The following is a 20,417-nucleotide window of genomic DNA, read 5'->3' as shown; positions in this document are numbered from 1 at the left end:
CAAAGGCTTCGGAGCCCCGCAGCCTCCACGCCCTCTACCCAGACCGGCTGCAGATGCTGGTTCATGGTTGCTGAGGTGTCCCATCTAGTCTGGGATACTTGTCCTTGTAGAACATATGCCTCCTCCTCTTCCGGTTCGGGTAGTGGGATCCTCTCTCCTTCAGCATTCCTGCCCCATTGTAGCACGGTGTTCACCGGTTGGGGACATGGATGATGTGGGCTAGAACGTTCCCGACTTTCCCTGGCAATGTGTCCCATGCGTCCAGCTATGGCAGCTTAACCCTCCTCACCCTGACGTGGGCCGCACTGGGGGGCTTGGGAAACCTCCCCCTCTTTGAAGTCCGAAATCCCCTCCGTTCCTCCTCTTGCCAGTCAATGGGTCTCGCTGGCCTCCATGTAAGCCCCTGTTCGCGACTCGCTGGGGCTGTACTTTCACGTAGCCCGGGTCGATTAGCAGACCAATCATCAGCCTCATCCAGGCTGAGTGGTTTTCTATCCGCCATTCATTCTTTTAAGTCACCTGGGAGTTTGGGCATAAATTGTTTCAGCATGAAGATATTCAAGACCTGTTCTGCTCCCCGAGCCCCCAGTCCTTCTATCCACCGAGTGCATGCCGTATGTTGTGTGTTAGCAAACTCCCAATGTGTGTGCATCGGGCTTGTCAGTCTCCAGAAACTTCCATCTGTAGGTTTCAGGCGTGATGGCATACCTCTCTATTAATGTGCTGTGAATGGTAGAGTAACATCTCTGATCCCCAGAAGACAAGTTATTTAACACTTCTCTTGCATTTCCAGTTAAGCCAATGCTCAAAAAGCTTGGCCATTCACTGACTGACACCTCATGTAGCAGGCAGAGGTTCTCAAATAACCAGAGATGTCCATTAATATCCGTGGTGTCCTCATTGAACTGTGGTATATCCCGATACCTTAAAGATGGAGCCCATCTCTCCTGTAATCCACTGTCATCTGCTCTGGGGTGGGTGAGGGTGCTGTTACATGCACACCTAGATATTCGCTTAACACTGCCGCCCGCTCTATGTCTGTGGCACACTCTCCTAGTGCGTCCAGCCTCAGCTCAGTTGGTCGATCCTCCGCCATCTGGATGTCGGCCCTGGGCTGTGGACCCTCCTCCTGTGGATGTTCAGGCTCCTAGTTGTCCAAGCATTGTATTAGGGTTGTCCTCCGGCAACCACTCTAGCTCTCGCTCAGAGCAAAGCGGAGTAGCCTCTTGTAGATGGAGTCTGCCATCTCTTCTGCCAAGTCACCGCTCAGTAACTTTCCCTGGTATGCTGTCCAGATACAGGTGATCCCAACAGCTGCCACCACTTGTGAAGATCTGAGGTTGTGGGTTATAAAAATCACGTAGGCAGGTTAACAATGCAACTATTTTTTTTATTGCATACATCCATGGCTGTACACCAAATCCAGGTAGATGGCCAAAATACAATGTCCTCAGTCCACAAGTTCACAATCTTATATCAGTAGTTCCACTGGTCCCGTACCAGGTGATACCCACTGTCTCCCAATTTTTGGTTGGCCCACAGATTTCGTATCTCCAGCTGCTATAGTGTGCCATCACAGCCTATGTTCCTCCAGACAATGGATAGATCCATAGCTCATGGATACTACTCCAGCCAACAATCAATCTCCAAAACTCCATAGCACATCCATCCATCCATCCATCCCAGCTTGGACCCTCTTCCATCGAAATCCCTCCAACGATTGCCTGATTCAACCCCATATCTTTTTCTCTTGCCCCTTAAACATTTCCTTTAGCTCACAGAACAAAGCATATTCCATCAGCTTGGAGTGTATGTGAGACCTCTCGTGGTGACAGCTCCCATGAGTCATCTATAGCCAACCACACAATGGGCCTAGGTTTGAAAGTACAATGGGAGTGAGACCTTCATACAGATGAGTGATAGTCTGGCCTAAAGGTACCGTCACACTCGGCGACGCTGCAGCGATATAGACAAAGAGGCGATCGCTGCAGCGTCGCTGTTTAGGTCGCTGTAGAGACGTCAAACACAGCAGCTCCAGAACGATGCAGGAGCGATCCAGTGACGTAACGGCGACTCACTTATCGTTGTAGCTGGTTGTTAGCTCCATGTAAAACATTGCAGGCATCGTTGCTTTTGCTATCAAATACGACGATACACGCCGACCTGACGACCAAATAAAGTTCTGGACTTCTAGCTACGACCAGCAATATCACAGCGGGATCCAGATCGCTGCTGCGTGTCAAACACAACGAGATCGCTATCCAGGACGCTGCAACGTCACGGGTCGTTCTCGTAAAGTTGCTGAGTGTGAAGGTACCTATTAGGTTTACAGAAGATCTAGACTGCTCGTCTTTTCTCTGCTGGCTGCCACTGAATAGAAACATTGATTCCTGAGGATGAACTGACGAGGATGAACTGACGAGGATGAACTGACGAGGATGAACTGACGAGGATGAACTGACGAGGATGAACTGACGAGGATGAACTGACGAGGATGAACTGACGAGGATGAACTGACGAGGATGAACTGACGAGGATGAACTGACGAGGATGAACTGACGAGGATGAACTGACGAGGATGAACTGACGAGCAAGCAAATGACTAATAAAACACATCAAGCAAATTAACTATTAAAGTACAATAATATTGATGTAACCGGTGCTCCGTGCTGGAAAGTCTCTCTTAGAGCTGTGGACTCCGCTCTACGTCCATTCGTCCTATAGTCTTTAGTAAGCGGCCGTAACCTCACACCTATGTCACTAATTGACAGTGGCATCTAGAAGGTTAAATAGCATTGATCAGAGCTTATTTTACATGCAGATACTGGCTGTGTAACCCAGCCGACATCTGCCCAATATGGTGTTGGTTCAGCACCTGAGCCCGTTCCATTCGCATGTGCCCTGACTTTGACGTACACTCTCGTCAGTGCGCATGAAGGAGTTAAATTTTATATAGACGCTAATGGAATATGAAAAATGCCTGATTTTTATTAGCTGGTCTAGTATAGGTTGTTTTTTTTTTTTTTTTGTTTATAAATTGCTTACGTTTAATATTTCAAAATGTTCCTGTTGTTGCGTTGCACACTCAGGTCTTTATTAGGGTATGCTTGGCTGGTTTGGAATCTTCATGCATTTTACTAACAGTCACATTGTGTTACATTCAGATTTATTGCTACACGGATTGAGAGCGACCTTCCAGAGGCATCAAAGCATTTATGGAGCACCAGAAGTCACGCAGATTACATTGTTCTGCTGGATTGGTTCAGTTCAGTCAATGACTTAAAGCTTGGAACAACTCTCCATAGTCTAAAAGATGCCCTTTTTAAGGTAAACCAGAACACTTTCAAAAACCGTGGAAATAACCTTTATTTTAGCCCCATTTTCTCACCCCTCATTTATTTATTCCCTCTCCATGTGGAAAATACATTGAAAAAATAAACTAGTGTAGCAGTTTTTCTCTTGACATACAGTGCCTTGCGAAAGTATTCAGCCCCCTGGAACATCTCGACCTTTTCCCACATATCAGGCTTCAAACATAAAGAAACCAAATGTAAATTTTTGGTGAAGAATCAACAACAAGTGGAGCACAATTGTGAAGTTGAACAAAATTTATTGGTTATTTTTTAAATTTTTGTGAAAATTCAAAAACTGAAAAGTGGGGTGTGCAATATTATTCGGCCCCTTTAACTTACTATTTTGTTGCGCCACCTGTTGCAGGGATTACAGCTGCAAGTCGCTTGGGGTATGTCTCTAGCAGTTTTGTACATCAAGAAACTGAAATTCTTGCCCATTCTTCCTTGGCAAACAGCTCGAGCTCAGTGAGGTTTGATGGAGATCGTTTGTGAACAGCAGTTTTCAGCTCTCTCCACAGATTCTCGGTTGGATTGAGGTCTGGACTTTGACTTGGTCATTCTAACATCCGGATACATTTATTTGTGAACCATTCCATTGTAGATTTTGCTTTGTTTGAGATCATTGTCTTGTTGGAAGTCAAATCTCCGTGCCAGTCTCAGGTCTTTTTGCAGACTCCCAACAGGTTTTTTTCAAAAATGGTCCTGTATTTGGCTCCATCCATCAATTTTAACCATCTTCCCTGTCCCTGCTGAAGAAAAGCAGGCCCAAACCATGATGCTGCCACCACCATGTTTGACAGTGGGGATGGTGTGTTCAGGGTGATGAGCTGTGTTGCCTTCACACCAAACATATCGTTTGGCATTGTTGCCAAAAAGTTCAATTTTGGTTTCATTTGACTAAAGCGCCTTCTTCCACATGTTTGGTGTGTCTCCCAGGAGGCTTGTTGCAAACTTTCAACAACACTTTTTATGGATATCTTTGAGAAATGGTTTTCTTCTTGCCACTCTTCCATAAAGGCCAGATTTGTGCAGTGTACGACTGATTGTTGTCCTATGGACAGACTGTCCCACCTCAGCTGTAGATCTCTGCAGTTCATCCAGAGTGATCATGGGCCTCTTGGCTGCATCTCTGATCAGTCTTCTCCTTGTTTGAGATGAAAGTTTAGATGGACGGCCGGGTCTTGGTAGATTTGCAGTGGTATGATACTCCTTCCATTTCAATATGATCGCTTGCATAGTGCTCCTTGGGATGTTTAAAGTTTTAGAAATCATGTTGTATCCAAATCCGGCTTTAAACTTCTCCCCGACAGTATCACGGACCTGCCTGTTGTGTCCCTTGGTCTTCATGATGCTCTCTGTGCTTCAAACAGAACCCTGAGACTATCACAGAGCAGGTGCATTTATACGGAGACTTGATTATACACAGGTGGATTATATTTATCATCATTAGGCATTTAGGACAACATTGGATCATTCAGAGATCCACAATGAACTTCTGGAGGGAGTTTGCTGCACTGAAAGTAAAGGGGCTGAATAATATTGCACGCCCCACTTTTCAGTTTTTGAATTTCCACAAAAATTTTAAATAACCAATAAATTTCGTTCAACTTCACAATTGTGTTCCACTTGTTGTTGATTCTCCAACAAAAATTTACATTTGGTATCTTTGTTTGAAACATGATATGTGGGAAAAGGTTGAAAAGTTCCAGGGGGCCAAATACTTTCGCAAGGCACTGTATATGTGCACGTTTTGGTGCAGAAAAATATCCTGCAAATACTTGTTTCTGCAGAAAAAGTGCTCCTTACGTTTATTTATTTTTTTTTTTTTAATGCTTTTTTTACTTGTATTTTTCCCTATCATTTGAATGAGTGAAAAGACGCTGAAAAAATGCTGAAACAATTGACATGCTGCAAATTTGAGGGGAAAAAATGCAGCGATTTTACCCTTTTTAAAAAAAGGGGCCACAAGCTCTAGGAGCTACATCAATATGTAATGTAGAAATAATTTATCCTGCACATATGTGACCATTAGTGATGAGCGAACGTGCTGGGATCAGGTAGTATCCGAGCATTCTCGCGTGCTAACCGAGTGTCTTCCCGCAGCTGCATGTCTCATGGCTGTTCAACAGCCGCAACACATGCAGGGATGGCCTGTTCTAGGCAATCTCCGCATGTTACAATGGCATTAAGCCTCAGCCCTCATCCATTTACAGCCAAGATCAAGGCAATCGGCATGACATTAACTCCTGACTGCTCTGCAACATTTCTGAAATTACTGGTTTTATCAGGAACATGCATAGAAAATGTTGCTTACTGAGCTTATCCCCTCACTAGTATTGCCATTCATTTTGATGCTGGTTTAATAAATCCCAACATGGCCTCGTGTCCATTAATACGTAAGGCTACATTCACATTTCCATCGGTAGTTGCCCGTCACAAAGCGCATTTCCGTCTGCAGTCCCGGACATGAAAGAGACAGAGTGTGAGATTTTCTGCCGGCCATGCGCAGACGGAAAAACAGGATGCAATGCACAGAAAAACGTTCCCTTGAATGTTTTTTCCAGACGGGCTGCCAAAATCCGACACAACCAGTGCACGACGGACGCGACGTGTGGCCATACGTTGCGATCCGTCGGCAATACAAGTCTATGGGAAAAAAACGCATCCTGCCGGCAAATTTGCAGCATGTGTTCTTTTCCCAAAACGACGCATTGTGACGGATACAAAACAACGGAAGCGTGGAACTAGCCTAAACTGACACTTGTTTGAGACTTCCGAGCCCCGTACATATAGAAAGCTGTCAACAGAATGATGGTTCGGTCGGCAGCCATCTCCCGCCTCCTCCATACACGTTGGACTGTTATCTGAGAGAGCCACGGACAGACTTATGTCCGGAAGGATCATCAGTCCAAAATCTGATATCCCAGACCCTTATCTCTCCCAACATTCTCTATTGGGGGAGAGTCAGGAGGCCACACATTATATACACATTATACTGTCGCTGGGCCTGGGTGTGGCCCGCGTTGGTCTGTTGTGTATGGGGGCCTTTAGACTATCTTTTGTGACTTGACTAAAGTTAGGGCTTATTATTTAAATCCCTACATTTGACTGCGCCTCTATGTTGCACTACATTTACTCTTTAACTGGAAGATAGAAACTATAAGATCCCAATTTAAATGCACAAAATGGTCAGCGATGAATTAATGATTTATTGTGGAGCAAAACTGATCAGATCATCACTGGGCAGCACGGTGGCTCAGTGGTTAGCACTGCAGCCTTGCAGCGGTGGGGTCTTTGGTTCAAATCCCACCAATGACAACATCTGCCAGGAGGTTGTATGTTCTTTTTTTGTTTGCGTGGGTTTCCTCTGGGTTCTCCAGTTTCCTCCCACATTCCAAAGACATACTGATAGGGAATGTAGATTGTGAGCCCCAATGGGGACAGCAATGATGAGTAAATTATAAAGCGCTGCGGAATATGTTGGCGCTATATAAATAAAAGATGATTATTATTATAGAACATTGATAAATCTAAATCAATGGCCATAATGCTCAAAATTGTGCAGAGAAGAACATAAGCTTAGTGATGTAGACGTTTATTGCACATTTTGAGAGATCTCTGGTTTCCCACGTGATCCAGGAGGTCTGATACATGGATAAACATTACATTATATCCACCTGTATATTCTTTCTTTATAGTGGGAAACTAAAGCCATCCTGAAAAGTGAGCCTTTGGTATTGGATGGCGGCTATGAAAATTGGCTTTTTTCCTATCCAATGTACACCACGAATGGGAAAGTATCTGTGCCTAGAAGAAAGAAAGATGAAAGCGCGGTCCTGTCATGTAAGTGAAGTTTTATCTCAAACATTTCATATTGTGTGTGGGGTTTTTTATATCTAGCTAATTTACATTTGTAAACCAATGTGAGTTAAGCCTTATTATGACTAACCATAAAAATCATGGTTGCTTCGTAAGCTGTACTTAAGCTATGTTCCCACTTGTGCAAAGTCTGATGTATATTACACATGGTAGCATTAACATTCTGCATATGATTTCATCAAATTGCATTCACATACTGCTGAAAAAAAATCCACATAAAATGGTGGGGTTACATAAATTAGCTGGACCGTTTGGCGCGTAACGCCTAGTCCTGCAGTGATAATCTGTTGATAAAACATTGATGGTATTGAAACCACAGCAGGCTGCTGAGCCAGTGACGCATTGCTGGTTCAGGTTCTCTATGCTGCTCTCAGATTAAATAACAAAATCCTGCAGTCAGATTCCCTTTAACAGAATAAGATCTAAGAAAGAATAAAATCTGAATATTAGCACCTTCACGACATGTGTCTCCTTCTTTGATGTGGGCCCATCTTTTCCAGCACTTGATGGCTGATTTGACCTGCTGACTTATGCCCCTAATAGCGGCTGGTGGAATGGCAATCCACCTGCGGCTGTTAACGTAGAAATTGACAAGGGGATTTAACAGCAGCATTTAACATGCACGTGCTGGAAGCACGTCACAAACTTTTCTATCAGTGCCCCTGTCACATGATCGCCCGGCGCCGATGTGTTGCCATGACAACGCGGGGTCTGAAGGAGACCCCACTAGAAGTTTTTTTGTTTGTTTTTTTTAAATATAATAAATATAACAATTCAAATCACCCCCTTTTGCCCCATTCAAAATAAAACCATTAAAAAAAATATCCAAAATACACACATTTGGTATCATCGCATTCAGAATCACCCAATCTATCAAAATTTAAGAAGAATTAGATAATTAAACGGCGTTGCAGAAAAAAATTAAAACCGCCAGAATTCAGTTTTATGGTCGCCACAACATTGTAATAAAATGCAATGTCAGACGATCAAATATCATATCTATCCCAAAATGCTATAAAAAAAATCAGTTTGAAGCACAAAAAATAGGCCCTCACCCAGCCCCGGATCTCGAAAATTGCGCCTTTTGTTCACCATTTAAATAAAAAAGAATCTATATATGTGTGGTATCTACAAACTTGTAATGACCTGGAGAATTATCATGGCAGGTCAGTTTTAGCATTTACTGTACATGGTAAAAAATCAATTGTGGAATTGCACTTTTTATTTTACTGTTTCAAAGCACTTGGAATTTTTTCACAACTTTCCAGTACATTATATGGTAAAATCAATGGGGTCGTTCAAAAGTACAACTAGTCCCTCAAAAAATAAGCCCTCACATGGCCAAATTGACTTAAAAATAAAAGTTATGGATCTGGGAAGAAGGGGAGCAAAAAACAGAAATGTAGCAATGGAAAAATGCCCGGGTTGAAGGGGTTAAACCTGCACAATGGTGCCGGGCATTTTGTAAAAAGGGCACATTTGCGAATAGGTTGTCCAAAGCGGACCACTCTTAGTCCAACCTACATCACGTTATTGCCTCTTTTTTTTTTGCTTACCTTTTATTGAATTGTTCACTTCATTTGTGCTAGTGAATTTCAGCTATCCATCTCTAGAAGAACCACCACCACCTCCTCCGCCTGCTGTTCAGGTCAATCCTTCTCCAGTCCATACACCAGATGTACAAGATGGAGACAAGAAAGCCATTAAAGAAGAAGCCGTAGAAGAACCCATCAGTGTAATTCAGAAGGCAGAACCTGCAGCCTCGGTCCAGCCATTAGAAGCACCCAAGCTTATCCCACAGGTCAGCTCACTCGTAGAACTAAACCATGGGGCGGCCTTCATAATATAGTTGTTAGTATGATGCTATTGCTAGTTTCTAGTGCGGATTTGACCTTAGTTTTGTCACTTTTTGTCTGTCTTCCCGCAATCCTGTCACCTTAGGGTTGTGGCGGTGGTAAGGTTCTGACGACTATATTTTTTTTCCTCCCACTTTGATTCCAACTCCTTCATAAATGGCCAATAATTAGTGATAACAAATGATAGTCACAAGTTTAAACAGCAAGCACCAAGGACCGCAGAGGCGATAACTGATTTCCTGTCACCGCTAGAAACCCTGGTTGTCATTAGCTGTTTGATAGATTCACCATAAATTAATAGAACATAACTAATCTCTTCTCCATATTTGTCATACATGTACGTTATGATCAGGAAAGCGTTCCCACATATTGGAGATCTGCTTAACTGACAGACGGACAGCAACAAGCAGGGTGGGTGCCAGCACCGATCCTGGCTGTTTAATCCACTAGATGCCATGATCAATAACGACCACGGCATCTAGAATGTTGTCAGAGGGAGGAGAAGGCTCCCACTTTCAATCTATCGGCCACCCTGCAAGCTGATCGTAGGATGCCAATGGTTGCTATGGCGACCAGAAGTCACATAATGGCTTACGGGTCTGCAGGCTACGGTGGGCCGCTAGGCCCTGCCACAAGCGTAGTCTAACATGCCTTGTGTCAATGTCAGGGCTCGCTCACATCGTCACATAACTTGGCTGAGTGCTATCGAATGTTTTATCTGATAGATCTGCAATTTTTTTTTCTCTTCTCATGCCTATTCGGCTTGAGAAAACAATTGCAGTGGCTCCGCAAATTGGATTATGCGCACCCATACAAGTCTTGAGTGTGTGTAAAACATCGGACTGCATTCAGATGTCATATAAGTGCAGTCCAGTTTACGTGGAGACAGCCATAGAGAAGTTGGCAAAACTAACCTCCCAGTCCGCTCCGCACCAGTGCTACAATTTACCTTGAAAGAGAATCTGATTACAGTAAACTGACGCTCGGCCCCAACTCTAATCAGAGTCTGTGCCGAGTGTCTGTCTATATATTAGTGTGTGTAAAATGACTACTTGGGAAGTCCAGACTTGACTTCATGGAGTATCAACATGCCAGTCATTTTGGCCTTCAGCGTGCCTCCGGCTACCATTGTTGCAATGCCTTGCCACCCTACAATCATGTTGCCACCTTAAACTGTAATTGCGTGCCTGAAATATGGCTATGATAACTTTTACAGCATCATTTATAAGCATTGTGTCGGTAGCATGAGTCCTCCTAAGCCGTCATGTTGGGCATGTACACTACCTTTCAAACGTTTAGGGTCACCCAGACAATTTTCTGTTTTCCATGAAAACTCATACTTTTATTAATCAAATGAGTTGCCAAAATGAATTGAAAATCTAGTCCAGACATTAACAAGGTACGAAAAAAAGATTTTTATTTGAAATAATAATTTTCTCCTTCAAACTTTGCATTTGTCAAAGAATCCTCCCTTAGCAGCAATTACAGCATTGTAGACCTTTGGCATTCTAGCAGTTAATTTGCTGAGGTAATCTGGAGAAATGTCACCCCATGCTTCCAGAAGCCCCTCCCACATGTTGGTTTGGCTTGATGGGCACTTTTTGGGTACCATACGGTCAAGCTGCTCCCACAACAGCTCAATGGGGTTGAGATCTGGTGACTGCGCTCGCATCTCCATTACAGATAGAATACCAGCTGCCTGCTTTTCTTTATCGCCTCTCATTGGGGGACACAGGAACCATGGGTGTATGCTGCTGCCACTAGGAGGCTGACACTATGCAAATAAAAAAGTTAGCTCCTCCTCTGCAGTGTACACCCCACCGACTGGCATTAAACTCTTCAGTTTAGCTTAGTGTCAGTAGGAGGTGGACATGGGTCTTTCATTAGACCCTTATCTACCTCAATATGCGTTTTCTTTTCAGGTTTTCCGGAGGGATACAGGGTGAACAGTCACACCTGTAGTCCCACAATTCGGACTATGCGTACGGTGTGTACTGCCACCCCGTATCCTCACAGATCCCTCACCAGGACCAAGATCCTAGCACACAAGCGTGCTCAGAAGTCCGGTCCTGGCTCCGTCCCCCACCCACTCGCCCACCAGAGCCTGTCGGTCGGAGGAGACGAGGACGTCCATCAGCAGCTCCTATGGACGTCTGATACCTTCTCAAGGTTAGTAGCAGACGACGTGGGATTTTACTAGGTGAGTATTCTAAAGGGGTTCCCAGGACGCAGCGCAGTTCCCTGCGCGGTGGCTCTTTCTGACGTGGCGGGGTAACTTTTCCATGCCCCACCGCGTTCCTCCAGCGCCCCGGCCTCCCGGGGCCTGCTTGCGGTCCCTGGCTCCTAATTTAGGCCCCGGGGCCTACTTGCGGCGTACCTCCTACCCTCCTCAGCGTTATATACAGCGGCCTCACAGGCGTCGCTCACCTCCACAGCCAGCACCGTTGCTTCCGGCGGTCACTGGCTCCCAATTTAGGCCCCGGCTTTTCCGGGGCCTACTCCGGCGACTCTTCTCCGGCGGCAGCACTCTTTCATGCGGCGGCTGCCACGCCGCTCTGCCGGGCAGCGTCTGCGCCGCGGGGGTTCTTCTCAGCGGTCACCGGTTCCTAATTTAGGCCCCGGTTTTTCCGGGGCCTACTCCGGCGACTCTTAACCGGCTGCCGCGCCGCTCTGCCGGGCAGCGTCTGCGCCGCGGGGGTTCGCAGCGGGCACCGGCTTCTATTATAGGCCCCCGGGGCCTACTTCCGGTTTGCGCGCTCCCTCTCTTCCGGTCTGCGGGCGGGCTTTTTTCCCGCCCGACATATTTTTGTCCTGCCCACCGGCGCCTCCGTGGCTGGCTCCTCCCACTTCCCAAGATCCTCCTTTGGGCAGAGGCTACGGTTCCGGTGATATCTCCAGGGAATGAGTCACTCTTCTGGCGTGCACTCCGCAGCAGCAGCAGCAGCACCAGCTCAGCCCCGCACGTGTTTTTTTCCTGTGAGGTCAGCGATCTGCACAGAATACGGCCCCTCAGGACAGGAGTTCTCAGCTGACAAGTGGGACATTTTCCAGGACCGGGTCCGTGAGTAGCTGCACTGCAGACTGACACCCTTCTCTGCCCCACTGTCCCCTAACCCACTGGCATCTTCAGGGATCTCTCAAAATGTCTTCTAAAGGGGGCCGTGCTCGCCCCCCTACCTCTTCATCTTCTGCCCTAGTCACGTACTTTGCATGTTCGTCCTGTAACAGCAAACTTCCCTCAGGTCAGTCCTCTCCGCTGTGTCAGTCCTGCAGCAACCCGATTGTTCCCACCGCCCAGGACCCCCCGACTGTTCCGCCCGAGAGTGATCCCCCCATCCCAGGCTGGGCCGCCTCTCTGTCACAATCGGTGGCCGATTTAACACGGGTATCTCAAACCTTGGTGTCCGCGCTGGATCGGTTACCCCTGCAGACCCCTGCCGTGGCCAGCGGGTCGCAGGAACCGCCACCCGAGACCTCCTTGCCAAGCTACAAAAGGTCCAGACAGGAACGTCGGTCTGAGTCCTCTTCGCGTTCCATCTCGCCGCCCGGTCCTCCCCCGCGGTTGGTGTCGCACCGTTCCTCCTCCCCTGAGTCAGGCGAGGCCTTATCTGATGCGCCCTCAGAGGAGATTTCGGAGCTGGATCCTAGCCAAATCGCCACCATGAGTGAGTCGGTCCAGAACCTCATTCGGGCTATAAACCAAACATGTGGCATTAAGGATCCCTCTACGGAACCCGCAGATCAGGCGGTTTCGTTTAGACGGGCCAAACCACCTTCAAAATTTTTTGCTCCTCATCCTGAATTCGAGGAAATCCTGGCCAGAGAGAGAGAGAATCCGACCAGACGTTTTCAGAGGGGAAAACGCCTGGGGGTGTTATATCCTTTTTCACCAGATCTTACCGCCAATTGGACGGTCTCTCCCTCGGTGGATCCCCCTGTTTCCAGGCTGTCCACCAACACGGTACTTCCACTGTCCGGTGGAGCGTCTCTGAAGGATTCTAACGACAGAGTTATAGAATCCTTCGCGAAATCTGCCTTTGAAGCGGCTTCAGTAGCGCTATGCCCAGCCTTTGCTTCCACTTGGGCTTCAAAATCCATCTCAAAATGGGCCAAGGATCTACGGCGAGGTATCCTGGACGGGGCTCCTCCAGCGCAATTAGCGGAACTTGCCAACCAGATTTCCCACGCTGGTGAATACCTGGTTTCCGCCTCCCTGGATGTCGCCTCTTGTGCGGCTCAGGCTTCCAGCAATGCCGTTGCCATCCGCCGGACCGTTTGGCTCAAGGCCTGGCAGGCGGACTTGTCCTCCAAAAAGTCCCTCACTAGTCTGCCCTTCCAGGCTCTCGTCTCTTTGGTTCCCAGCTGGACCAGATCATTAAGGACGCCACTGGGGGCACAAGTTCCCTTCTTCCCCAGGCTAAACCTCGTCGCCCCCCTCCTAGACGACAGTTTCGCTCGTTTCGGCCTTTTCGTCGCTTCGCTGCATCAAACGCCTTTTCCCAGCAGCAACAGAGGCCACAGGCACGTCAAGAGAAGAAGGCGGTGTCCTTCAGGCCCACTCCGTCCTGGCGTCCTCGCTATTCCCAGGGTAGATCGTCCAGGCCCAGGACTGGAAGATCCACCTCCGCATGACTCTCTGCAAGACTCCAGCCCAACTCCCAGTTTGGGCGGCCGTCTTCTCCGTTTCAGGGACATCTGGATTTCCGCAGTAGAGGATGCATGGGTCAGGGAAGTTGTATCCTCGGGATACAAAATAGAGTTCGCCTCCCGACCCAGGGATCGCTTCTTCCAATCCCGTCCTCCAAAAGATCCCGCTCTGGTTCCGGGCTTCTTCGCAGCCATCGCTTCTCTGCTCAAATCCGGGGTAATCGTTCCTGTCCCAGAAAAGGAACGGTTCACGGGTTTCTACTCGAACCTCTTTGTGGTACCGAAAAAAGACGGCAAGGTTCGTCCCATTCTGGACCTCAAATTGCTGAACAGGAGGGTTCGCCTGAGACACTTCAGGATGGAATCCCTTCGTTCAGTAATTGCTTCCATGGAGGTTCAGGAATTTCTATGCTCTATAGATATCCAGGACGCCTACCTACATGTTCCAATATTTCCCGGACATCACCGTTTCCTGCGCTTCGCAGTGCAACAAGACCATTTTCAGTTCGTCGCCCTGCCGTTCGGTCTCGCAACCGCGCCAAGGGTGTTCACAAAGATCATGGCGGCGCTGATTGCCATCTTGAGAGTCAGAGGCTTGGTGCTATTTCCATATCTCGACGACATTCTCATCAAGGCTCCGTCCTTTGCTCAGGCCCACGAAAGCCTGTCCATTGTTCTCGACACCTTAGCCCGTTTCGGGTGGCTGGTCAACCGGAAGAAGTCCTGCCTTATTCCTTCTCAGCGCATCATCTTTCTGGGCATGCTCTTCGACACTCGTCAGTCCAGAGTCTTCCTCCCAAGGACAAGAGATCCACCCTTTGTCGGGACATACTCTTGCTCCAGGGTCCTCGGCCTCCCTCCCTCCGATCGGCCATGAGGGTTCTGGGGAGGATGGTAGCTACCTTGGAAGCGATTCCCTTCGCCCAATTCCATTCTCGACCCCTTCAGCAAGCCATTCTGTCTCAGTGGGACAGGTCGGTCTTCTCCCTGGATCGGCCGATCAGACTCTCCTTTCGGTTCAAGCGGTCTCTCAACTGGTGGCTGACGTCTCCTCTCATCTCCCAGGGCAGGTCCTTCCTTCCGGTTCACTGGCAGGTGGTGACAACGGATGCCAGCCTGATCGGCTGGGGTGCGGTTTTTCGCCACCTGACGGTTCAGGGCCGTTGGTCGCCGCAGGAGTCTGCGCTGCCGATCAACGTCCTCGAGATTCGGGCCATCTTTCTGTCCCTCCGCCACTGGGAAAGGATCCTCAGGGGCCTTCCAGTCCGGATCCAGACGGACAACGCCACGGCTGTGGCATATGTCAACCATCAGGGGGGGACTCGGAGCTCCTTGGCCCTTGCCGAGGTATCCAAGATCCTCCTTTGGGCAGAGGCTACGGTTCCGGTGATATCCGCGGTGCATATCCCCGGCGTAGAAAACTGGGCCGCCGACTTCCTCAGCCGCGAGGGTCTCGCGGCAGGGGAATGGTCCCTGCATCCGGAGGTCTTCCATCAGATTTGTCTTCGATGGGGAACTCCGGATGTGGATCTCACGGCGTCTCGAATCAACAGGAAGGTTCCGCAATTCGTCTCCAGGTCACGCGATCCTCTCGCAGTGCGCGTCGATGCTCTGGCCATTCCTTGGTCACAGTTCGAGCTGCCCTACCTGTTCCCACCCCTTCCATTACTTCCCAAACTGTTGAAGAAGATCAAAGCGGAAGGGGTGCCGGTCATCCTGATCGCCCCGGATTGGCCGAGGAGAGCTTGGTTCGCGGAGCTCGTCAACCTTCTCGCGGACGCTCCCTAGCGCCTTCCAGACAGGCCCGATCTGCTGTCCCAGGGTCCGATCTGCCACCCGAATTCTCGGTCGCTCAGTTTAACGGCGTGGCTGTTGAGACCGCGGTTCTAAGGGCGTCCGGCCTTTCGGACCGGGTGATTCACACCATGATTCAGGCTCGGAAGCCTTCGTCTTCCAGGATCTACTACCGCACCTGGAAGGCTTACTTCCGCTGGTGCGAGTCCAACCGTGTTCCGCCTATGGTTTTTTCCCTGCCTTCTCTTTTGGCCTTCCTTCAGGCAGGACTGGATTCGGGTCTGGCCCTTAGCTCCCTGAAGGGTCAGGTCTCTGCGCTTTCCATCCTCTTTCAGAAGACCTTGGCCTCTCGACCACAGGTTAAGACCTTCTTTCAGGGGGTAGCACACGCCGTCCCGCCGTACAGGGCCCCTGTGGAGGCATGGGACCTAAACCTGGTACTGGACGTTTTGAAGGTTTCTCCCTTTGAACCTCTTAGGGAGATTCCTCTATCAGTTTTATCTTGGAAGGTGGCCTTTCTCGTGGCCATCACGTCCATTCGCCGCGTTTCCGAGCTGGCGGCACTTTCTTGCCGCCCTCCGTTTTTGGTCATTCACCAGGACAAGGTGGTCTTCCGACCCCCACCTTCTTTTCTTCCTAAGGTGGTTTCCACCTTCCACCTCAACGAGGACATCGTTCTACCTTCCTTTTGTCCTGCTCCGACTCATCCTCTGGAGCGATCGTTCAACAAGCTCGACCTCGTCAGGGCAGTGAGGATTTATCTGGATAGAACATCCTCTTTCCGGAAGACGGATTCCTTTTTCGTCATTCCTGATGGCACGCGTAGAGGCCAGCCGGCTTCTAAAGCGACACTTGCTCGATGGATCAGAATGGCAATTTTGGAGGCTTACCGGGTCAAGAACAGAGTGCCCCCTCCTGGGATTAAGGCTCACTCTACCCGGGCAGTTGGCGCCTCCTGGGCAGTGCACCACAGGGCTTCCGCCCTACAGCTGTGCAAAGCGGCAACTTGGTCTTCCATCCACACGTTCGCCAAATTTTACAAGGTCCATACCTACGCATCGGCGGACGCCAGCCTAGGCAGAAGGATCCTGCAGGCGGCAGTGGTGAGTCCTCTGACCTGATGGAAGTCTGTTTTTCCCGCCCTTGGGACTGCTTTGGGACGTCCCATGGTTCCTGTGTCCCCCAATGAGAGGCGATAAAGAAAACAGGATTTTTGGTTGCTTACCGTAAAATCTGTTTCTTGGAGCCTCCATTGGGGGACACAGCTCCCTCCCAATGTTTTCTGTTGTTATCTGTTCTATGACTGTTCTCACGTTACATTTCTCAAGTTTGTGGTTATGGTTTTTCAACCTTGTTTTATTATCTCCTACTGCTTTCTCACTAACTGAAGAGTTTAATGCCAGTCGGTGGGGTGTACACTGCAGAGGAGGAGCTAACTTTTTTATTTGCATAGTGTCAGCCTCCTAGTGGCAGCAGCATACACCCATGGTTCCTGTGTCCCCCAATGGAGGCTCCAAGAAACAGATTTTACGGTAAGCAACCAAAAATCCTGTTTTCCCTAAATAGCTCTTGCATAATTTGGAGGTGTGCTTTGGGTCATTGTCCTGTTGTAGGATGAAATTGGCTCCAATCAAGCGCTGTCCACAGGGTATGGCATGGCGTTCCAAAATGGAGTGATAACCTTCCTTATTCAGAATCCCTTTTACCTTGTACAAATCTCCCACTTTACCAGCACCAAAGCAACCCCAGACCATCACATTACCTCCACCATGCTTGACAGATGGCGTCAGGCACTCTTCCAGCATCTTTTCAGTTGTTCTGCATCTCACAAAGGTTCTTCTGTGTGATCCAAACACCTCGAACTTGGATTCGTCTGTCCATAACACTTTTTTCCAGTCTTCCTCTGTCCAATGTCTGTGATCTTTTGCCCATTTTAATCTTTTCCTTTTATTAGCCAGTCTCAGATACGGCTTTTTCTTTGCCACTCTGCCCTGACGGCCAGCATCCCGGAGTCGCCTCTTCACTGTAGACGTTGACACTGGCGTTTTGCGTGTACTATTTAACCCCTTCACGACATGTGCCGTACTAGTACGGCGCATGTCGTGTCCACCCCTTTGATGTGGGCTCCGGCGGTGAGCCCACATCAAAGTCGCAACATGTCAGCTGTTTTGTACAGCTGACATGTGCGCGCAATAGCGGCAGGTGGAATCGCGATCCACCTGCCGCTATTAACTAGTTAAATGCGCTGTCAAACGCTGACAGCAGCATTTAATTACCGCTTCAGGCCGCGCGGCCGGAATTGAGCGCATCACCGACCCCGGTCACATGATGGGGGTCAGCGATGCGTCAGCATGACAATCTGAGGTCTCCTTTAGACCTCTATGGTTGTTGATGCCGGCTTGCTGTGAGCGCCACCCTGTGGTCGGCGCTCATATCAAGCCTGTAATTCAGCTACTTAGCAGCGATCTGTGTAGCAGAGCCGATCAGGCTATGCCAGCCTCTAGCCTCCCATGGAGGCTATTGAAGCATGGCAAAAGTTAAACAAAATAAAAAATAAAAATATAAAAGCTTAAATCACCCCCCTTTTCGCCCCATTCAAAACAATAATAAAAAAAAATAAAAAAATCAAACCTACACATATTTGGTATCTCCGCATTCAGAATCGCCAGATCTATCAATAAAAAAGGATTATCCTGATCGCTAAACTGCATAGCGAGAAAAAAATTCAAAACGCCAGAATTATGTTTTTTTTGTTGCCGCGACATTGCATTAAAATGCAATAACGGGCGATCAAAAGAACGTATCTGCACAAAAGTGGTATTAAAAACATCAGGTCATCACGCAAAAAATAAGCCCTCACCTGACCCGGGATCCCAAAAAATGGAAACGCTACGGGTATCGGAAAATGGCACAATTTTTTTTTTTTTTTGTTTAGCAAAGTTTGGAATTTTTTTTTCACCGCTTAAATAAAAAATAACTTAGACATGTTTGGTGTCTATGAACTCGTAATGACCTGGAGAATCAAAATGGCAGGTCAGTTTTAGCATTTAGTGAAGCTAGCAAAAAAGCCAAACAAAAAACAAGTGTTGGATTGCACTTTTTTTGCAATTTCACCACACTTGAAATTTTTTTCCTGTTTTCTAGTACAAGACATGGTAAAACCAACTCGTCCCGCAAAAAATAAGCCCTCACATGGCCATATTGACGGAAAACTAAAAAAAGTTATGGCTCTTGGAAGGAGGGGAGCTAAAAACGTAAAAGGGCTGCGTCTTGAAGGGGTTAATGAAGCTGCCAGTTGATGACCTGTGAGGCGCTGATTTCTCAAACTACAGACTCTAATGTACTTGTCTTGTTGCTCAGTTGTGCAGCGGGGCCTCCCACTTCTCTTTCTACTCTGGTTAGAGCCGGTTTCTGCTTTCCTCTGAAGGGAGTAGTACACACCATTGTAAGAAATTTTCAGTTTCTTGGCAATTTCTCGCATGGAATAGCCTTCATTTCTAAGAACAAGAATAGACTGTCGTGTTTCACTTGAAAGTTCATTTTTTCTGGCCATTTTGAGAGTTTAATGGAACCAACAAATGTAATGCTCCAGATTCTCAACTAGCTCAAAGGAAGGTCAGGTTTATAGGTTCTCTAATCAGCCAAACTGTTTTCAGCTGTGCTAACATACTTGCACAACGGTTTTCAAGGGTATTCTAACCATCCATTAGCCTTCTTACACAATTAAAGGGAACCTGTCACCCCGTTTTTTCAGTAGGAGATAAAAATACCGTTAAATAGGGCCTGAGCTGTGCTTTACAATAGGGTATTTTTTGTCCCCTGATTCCCTACCTATGCTGCCGAAATATCTTACAAAAGTGGCCTTTTTCGCCTGTCAATCAGGCTGGTCAGGTCGGATGGGCGTGGTCACAGCGCTGTTTCTCCCCCACATCTTGCTTATGTTCCCGTTGGTGGCGTAGTGCTTGTCGCCAAATGCACTGCGCAGCTGTAGAAAAAGAGCGCGCTTGCCGCTATTCAGCGGTTTCTCGGTGGGTGCGGCCATCTTCCTGAGGCCGCGCGTGCGCAGATGGAGTCTCCTGCTTCCCGGGGCTTCAGGAAAATGGCCGCGGGATGCCGCGCGTGCGCAGATGGACATCGTGGCGGCCATTTTCCTGAAGCCGAGTTCGAATCTATATATAATTTTTTTTTTTTCTCTTTGTAGTCTTTTTACATCACATTTCTTGTTATGATGTCCTATTATTCCTGTTCTTTCTTTTTACATGTACTTGCAGTTTGATCGCACGAAGAAGCCAACTGTTAGAATAAGTGACAATCCTAAAAAAAATAAAAATGAAGTGAGAGAAAACAATCCAGTGCAAAATGTAAAAATCATTCCAGATCGTTCTACCAAGCCATCATTAAACACCAAAAAAGTAGAAACCTATTCTTTATCAGATAAAGACACACCGGAAAAATCTCAAGACCAAAAAGAGAACAACATCAAAGAGGAAATCCAGATTACTAGTACCCAAGAAGAAAAGCAAATTAATCGGCTCAACGCTGGAGAATCGGACTCTGGGACTCCACAGAAAAAACAAGAACCAGAAAAAAAAGTTGTGATTGATAACAAAAATAAGGAAATTAAAAAAGCTGGGTCAGAGAAAAAGAAAGATATGTCTGTGGCTGCTAACCCTAACAAGGTAAAGTGATTTTCTATGACTTACAGTATGTTCAAGCTGCTGTTCGAGAACTTGTGCAAAGACCTACTCTGTATGATGACCATAAGTTCATGCTCTATACATACAGCCCATTGGTTTCTACAGGGGTATCTTGCAGTGCTTTATTCTCCGATATTAGCATTCCTTGTCATTATCTCATTAAGGGACCGTGTAAGTCTATCTAATACATT

The 20,417-nt window shown here is 47.6% G+C and overlaps 1 protein-coding gene across 1 annotated transcript in view; it reads left to right on the top strand.

Moving 5' to 3' along the window:
* Window positions 1–20,417, top strand: part of USP8 (ubiquitin specific peptidase 8) — a 111,745-nt gene that overhangs the window by 50,682 nt on the left and 40,646 nt on the right. The window contains exons 8-11 of the mRNA XM_069766072.1: window positions 3,165–3,327; window positions 7,052–7,196; window positions 8,822–9,033; window positions 19,801–20,208. Of these exons, the coding sequence (XP_069622173.1) occupies window positions 3,165–3,327; window positions 7,052–7,196; window positions 8,822–9,033; window positions 19,801–20,208 (928 nt within the window). The remainder of the gene's footprint in view (window positions 1–3,164; window positions 3,328–7,051; window positions 7,197–8,821; window positions 9,034–19,800; window positions 20,209–20,417) is intronic.

Source organism: Ranitomeya imitator, chromosome 4 (genome assembly GCF_032444005.1).
Source record: "Ranitomeya imitator isolate aRanImi1 chromosome 4, aRanImi1.pri, whole genome shotgun sequence".
Taxonomy (NCBI): Eukaryota; Metazoa; Chordata; class Amphibia; order Anura; family Dendrobatidae; genus Ranitomeya; species Ranitomeya imitator.
This window is presented reverse-complemented; position numbering and strand designations above follow the sequence as displayed.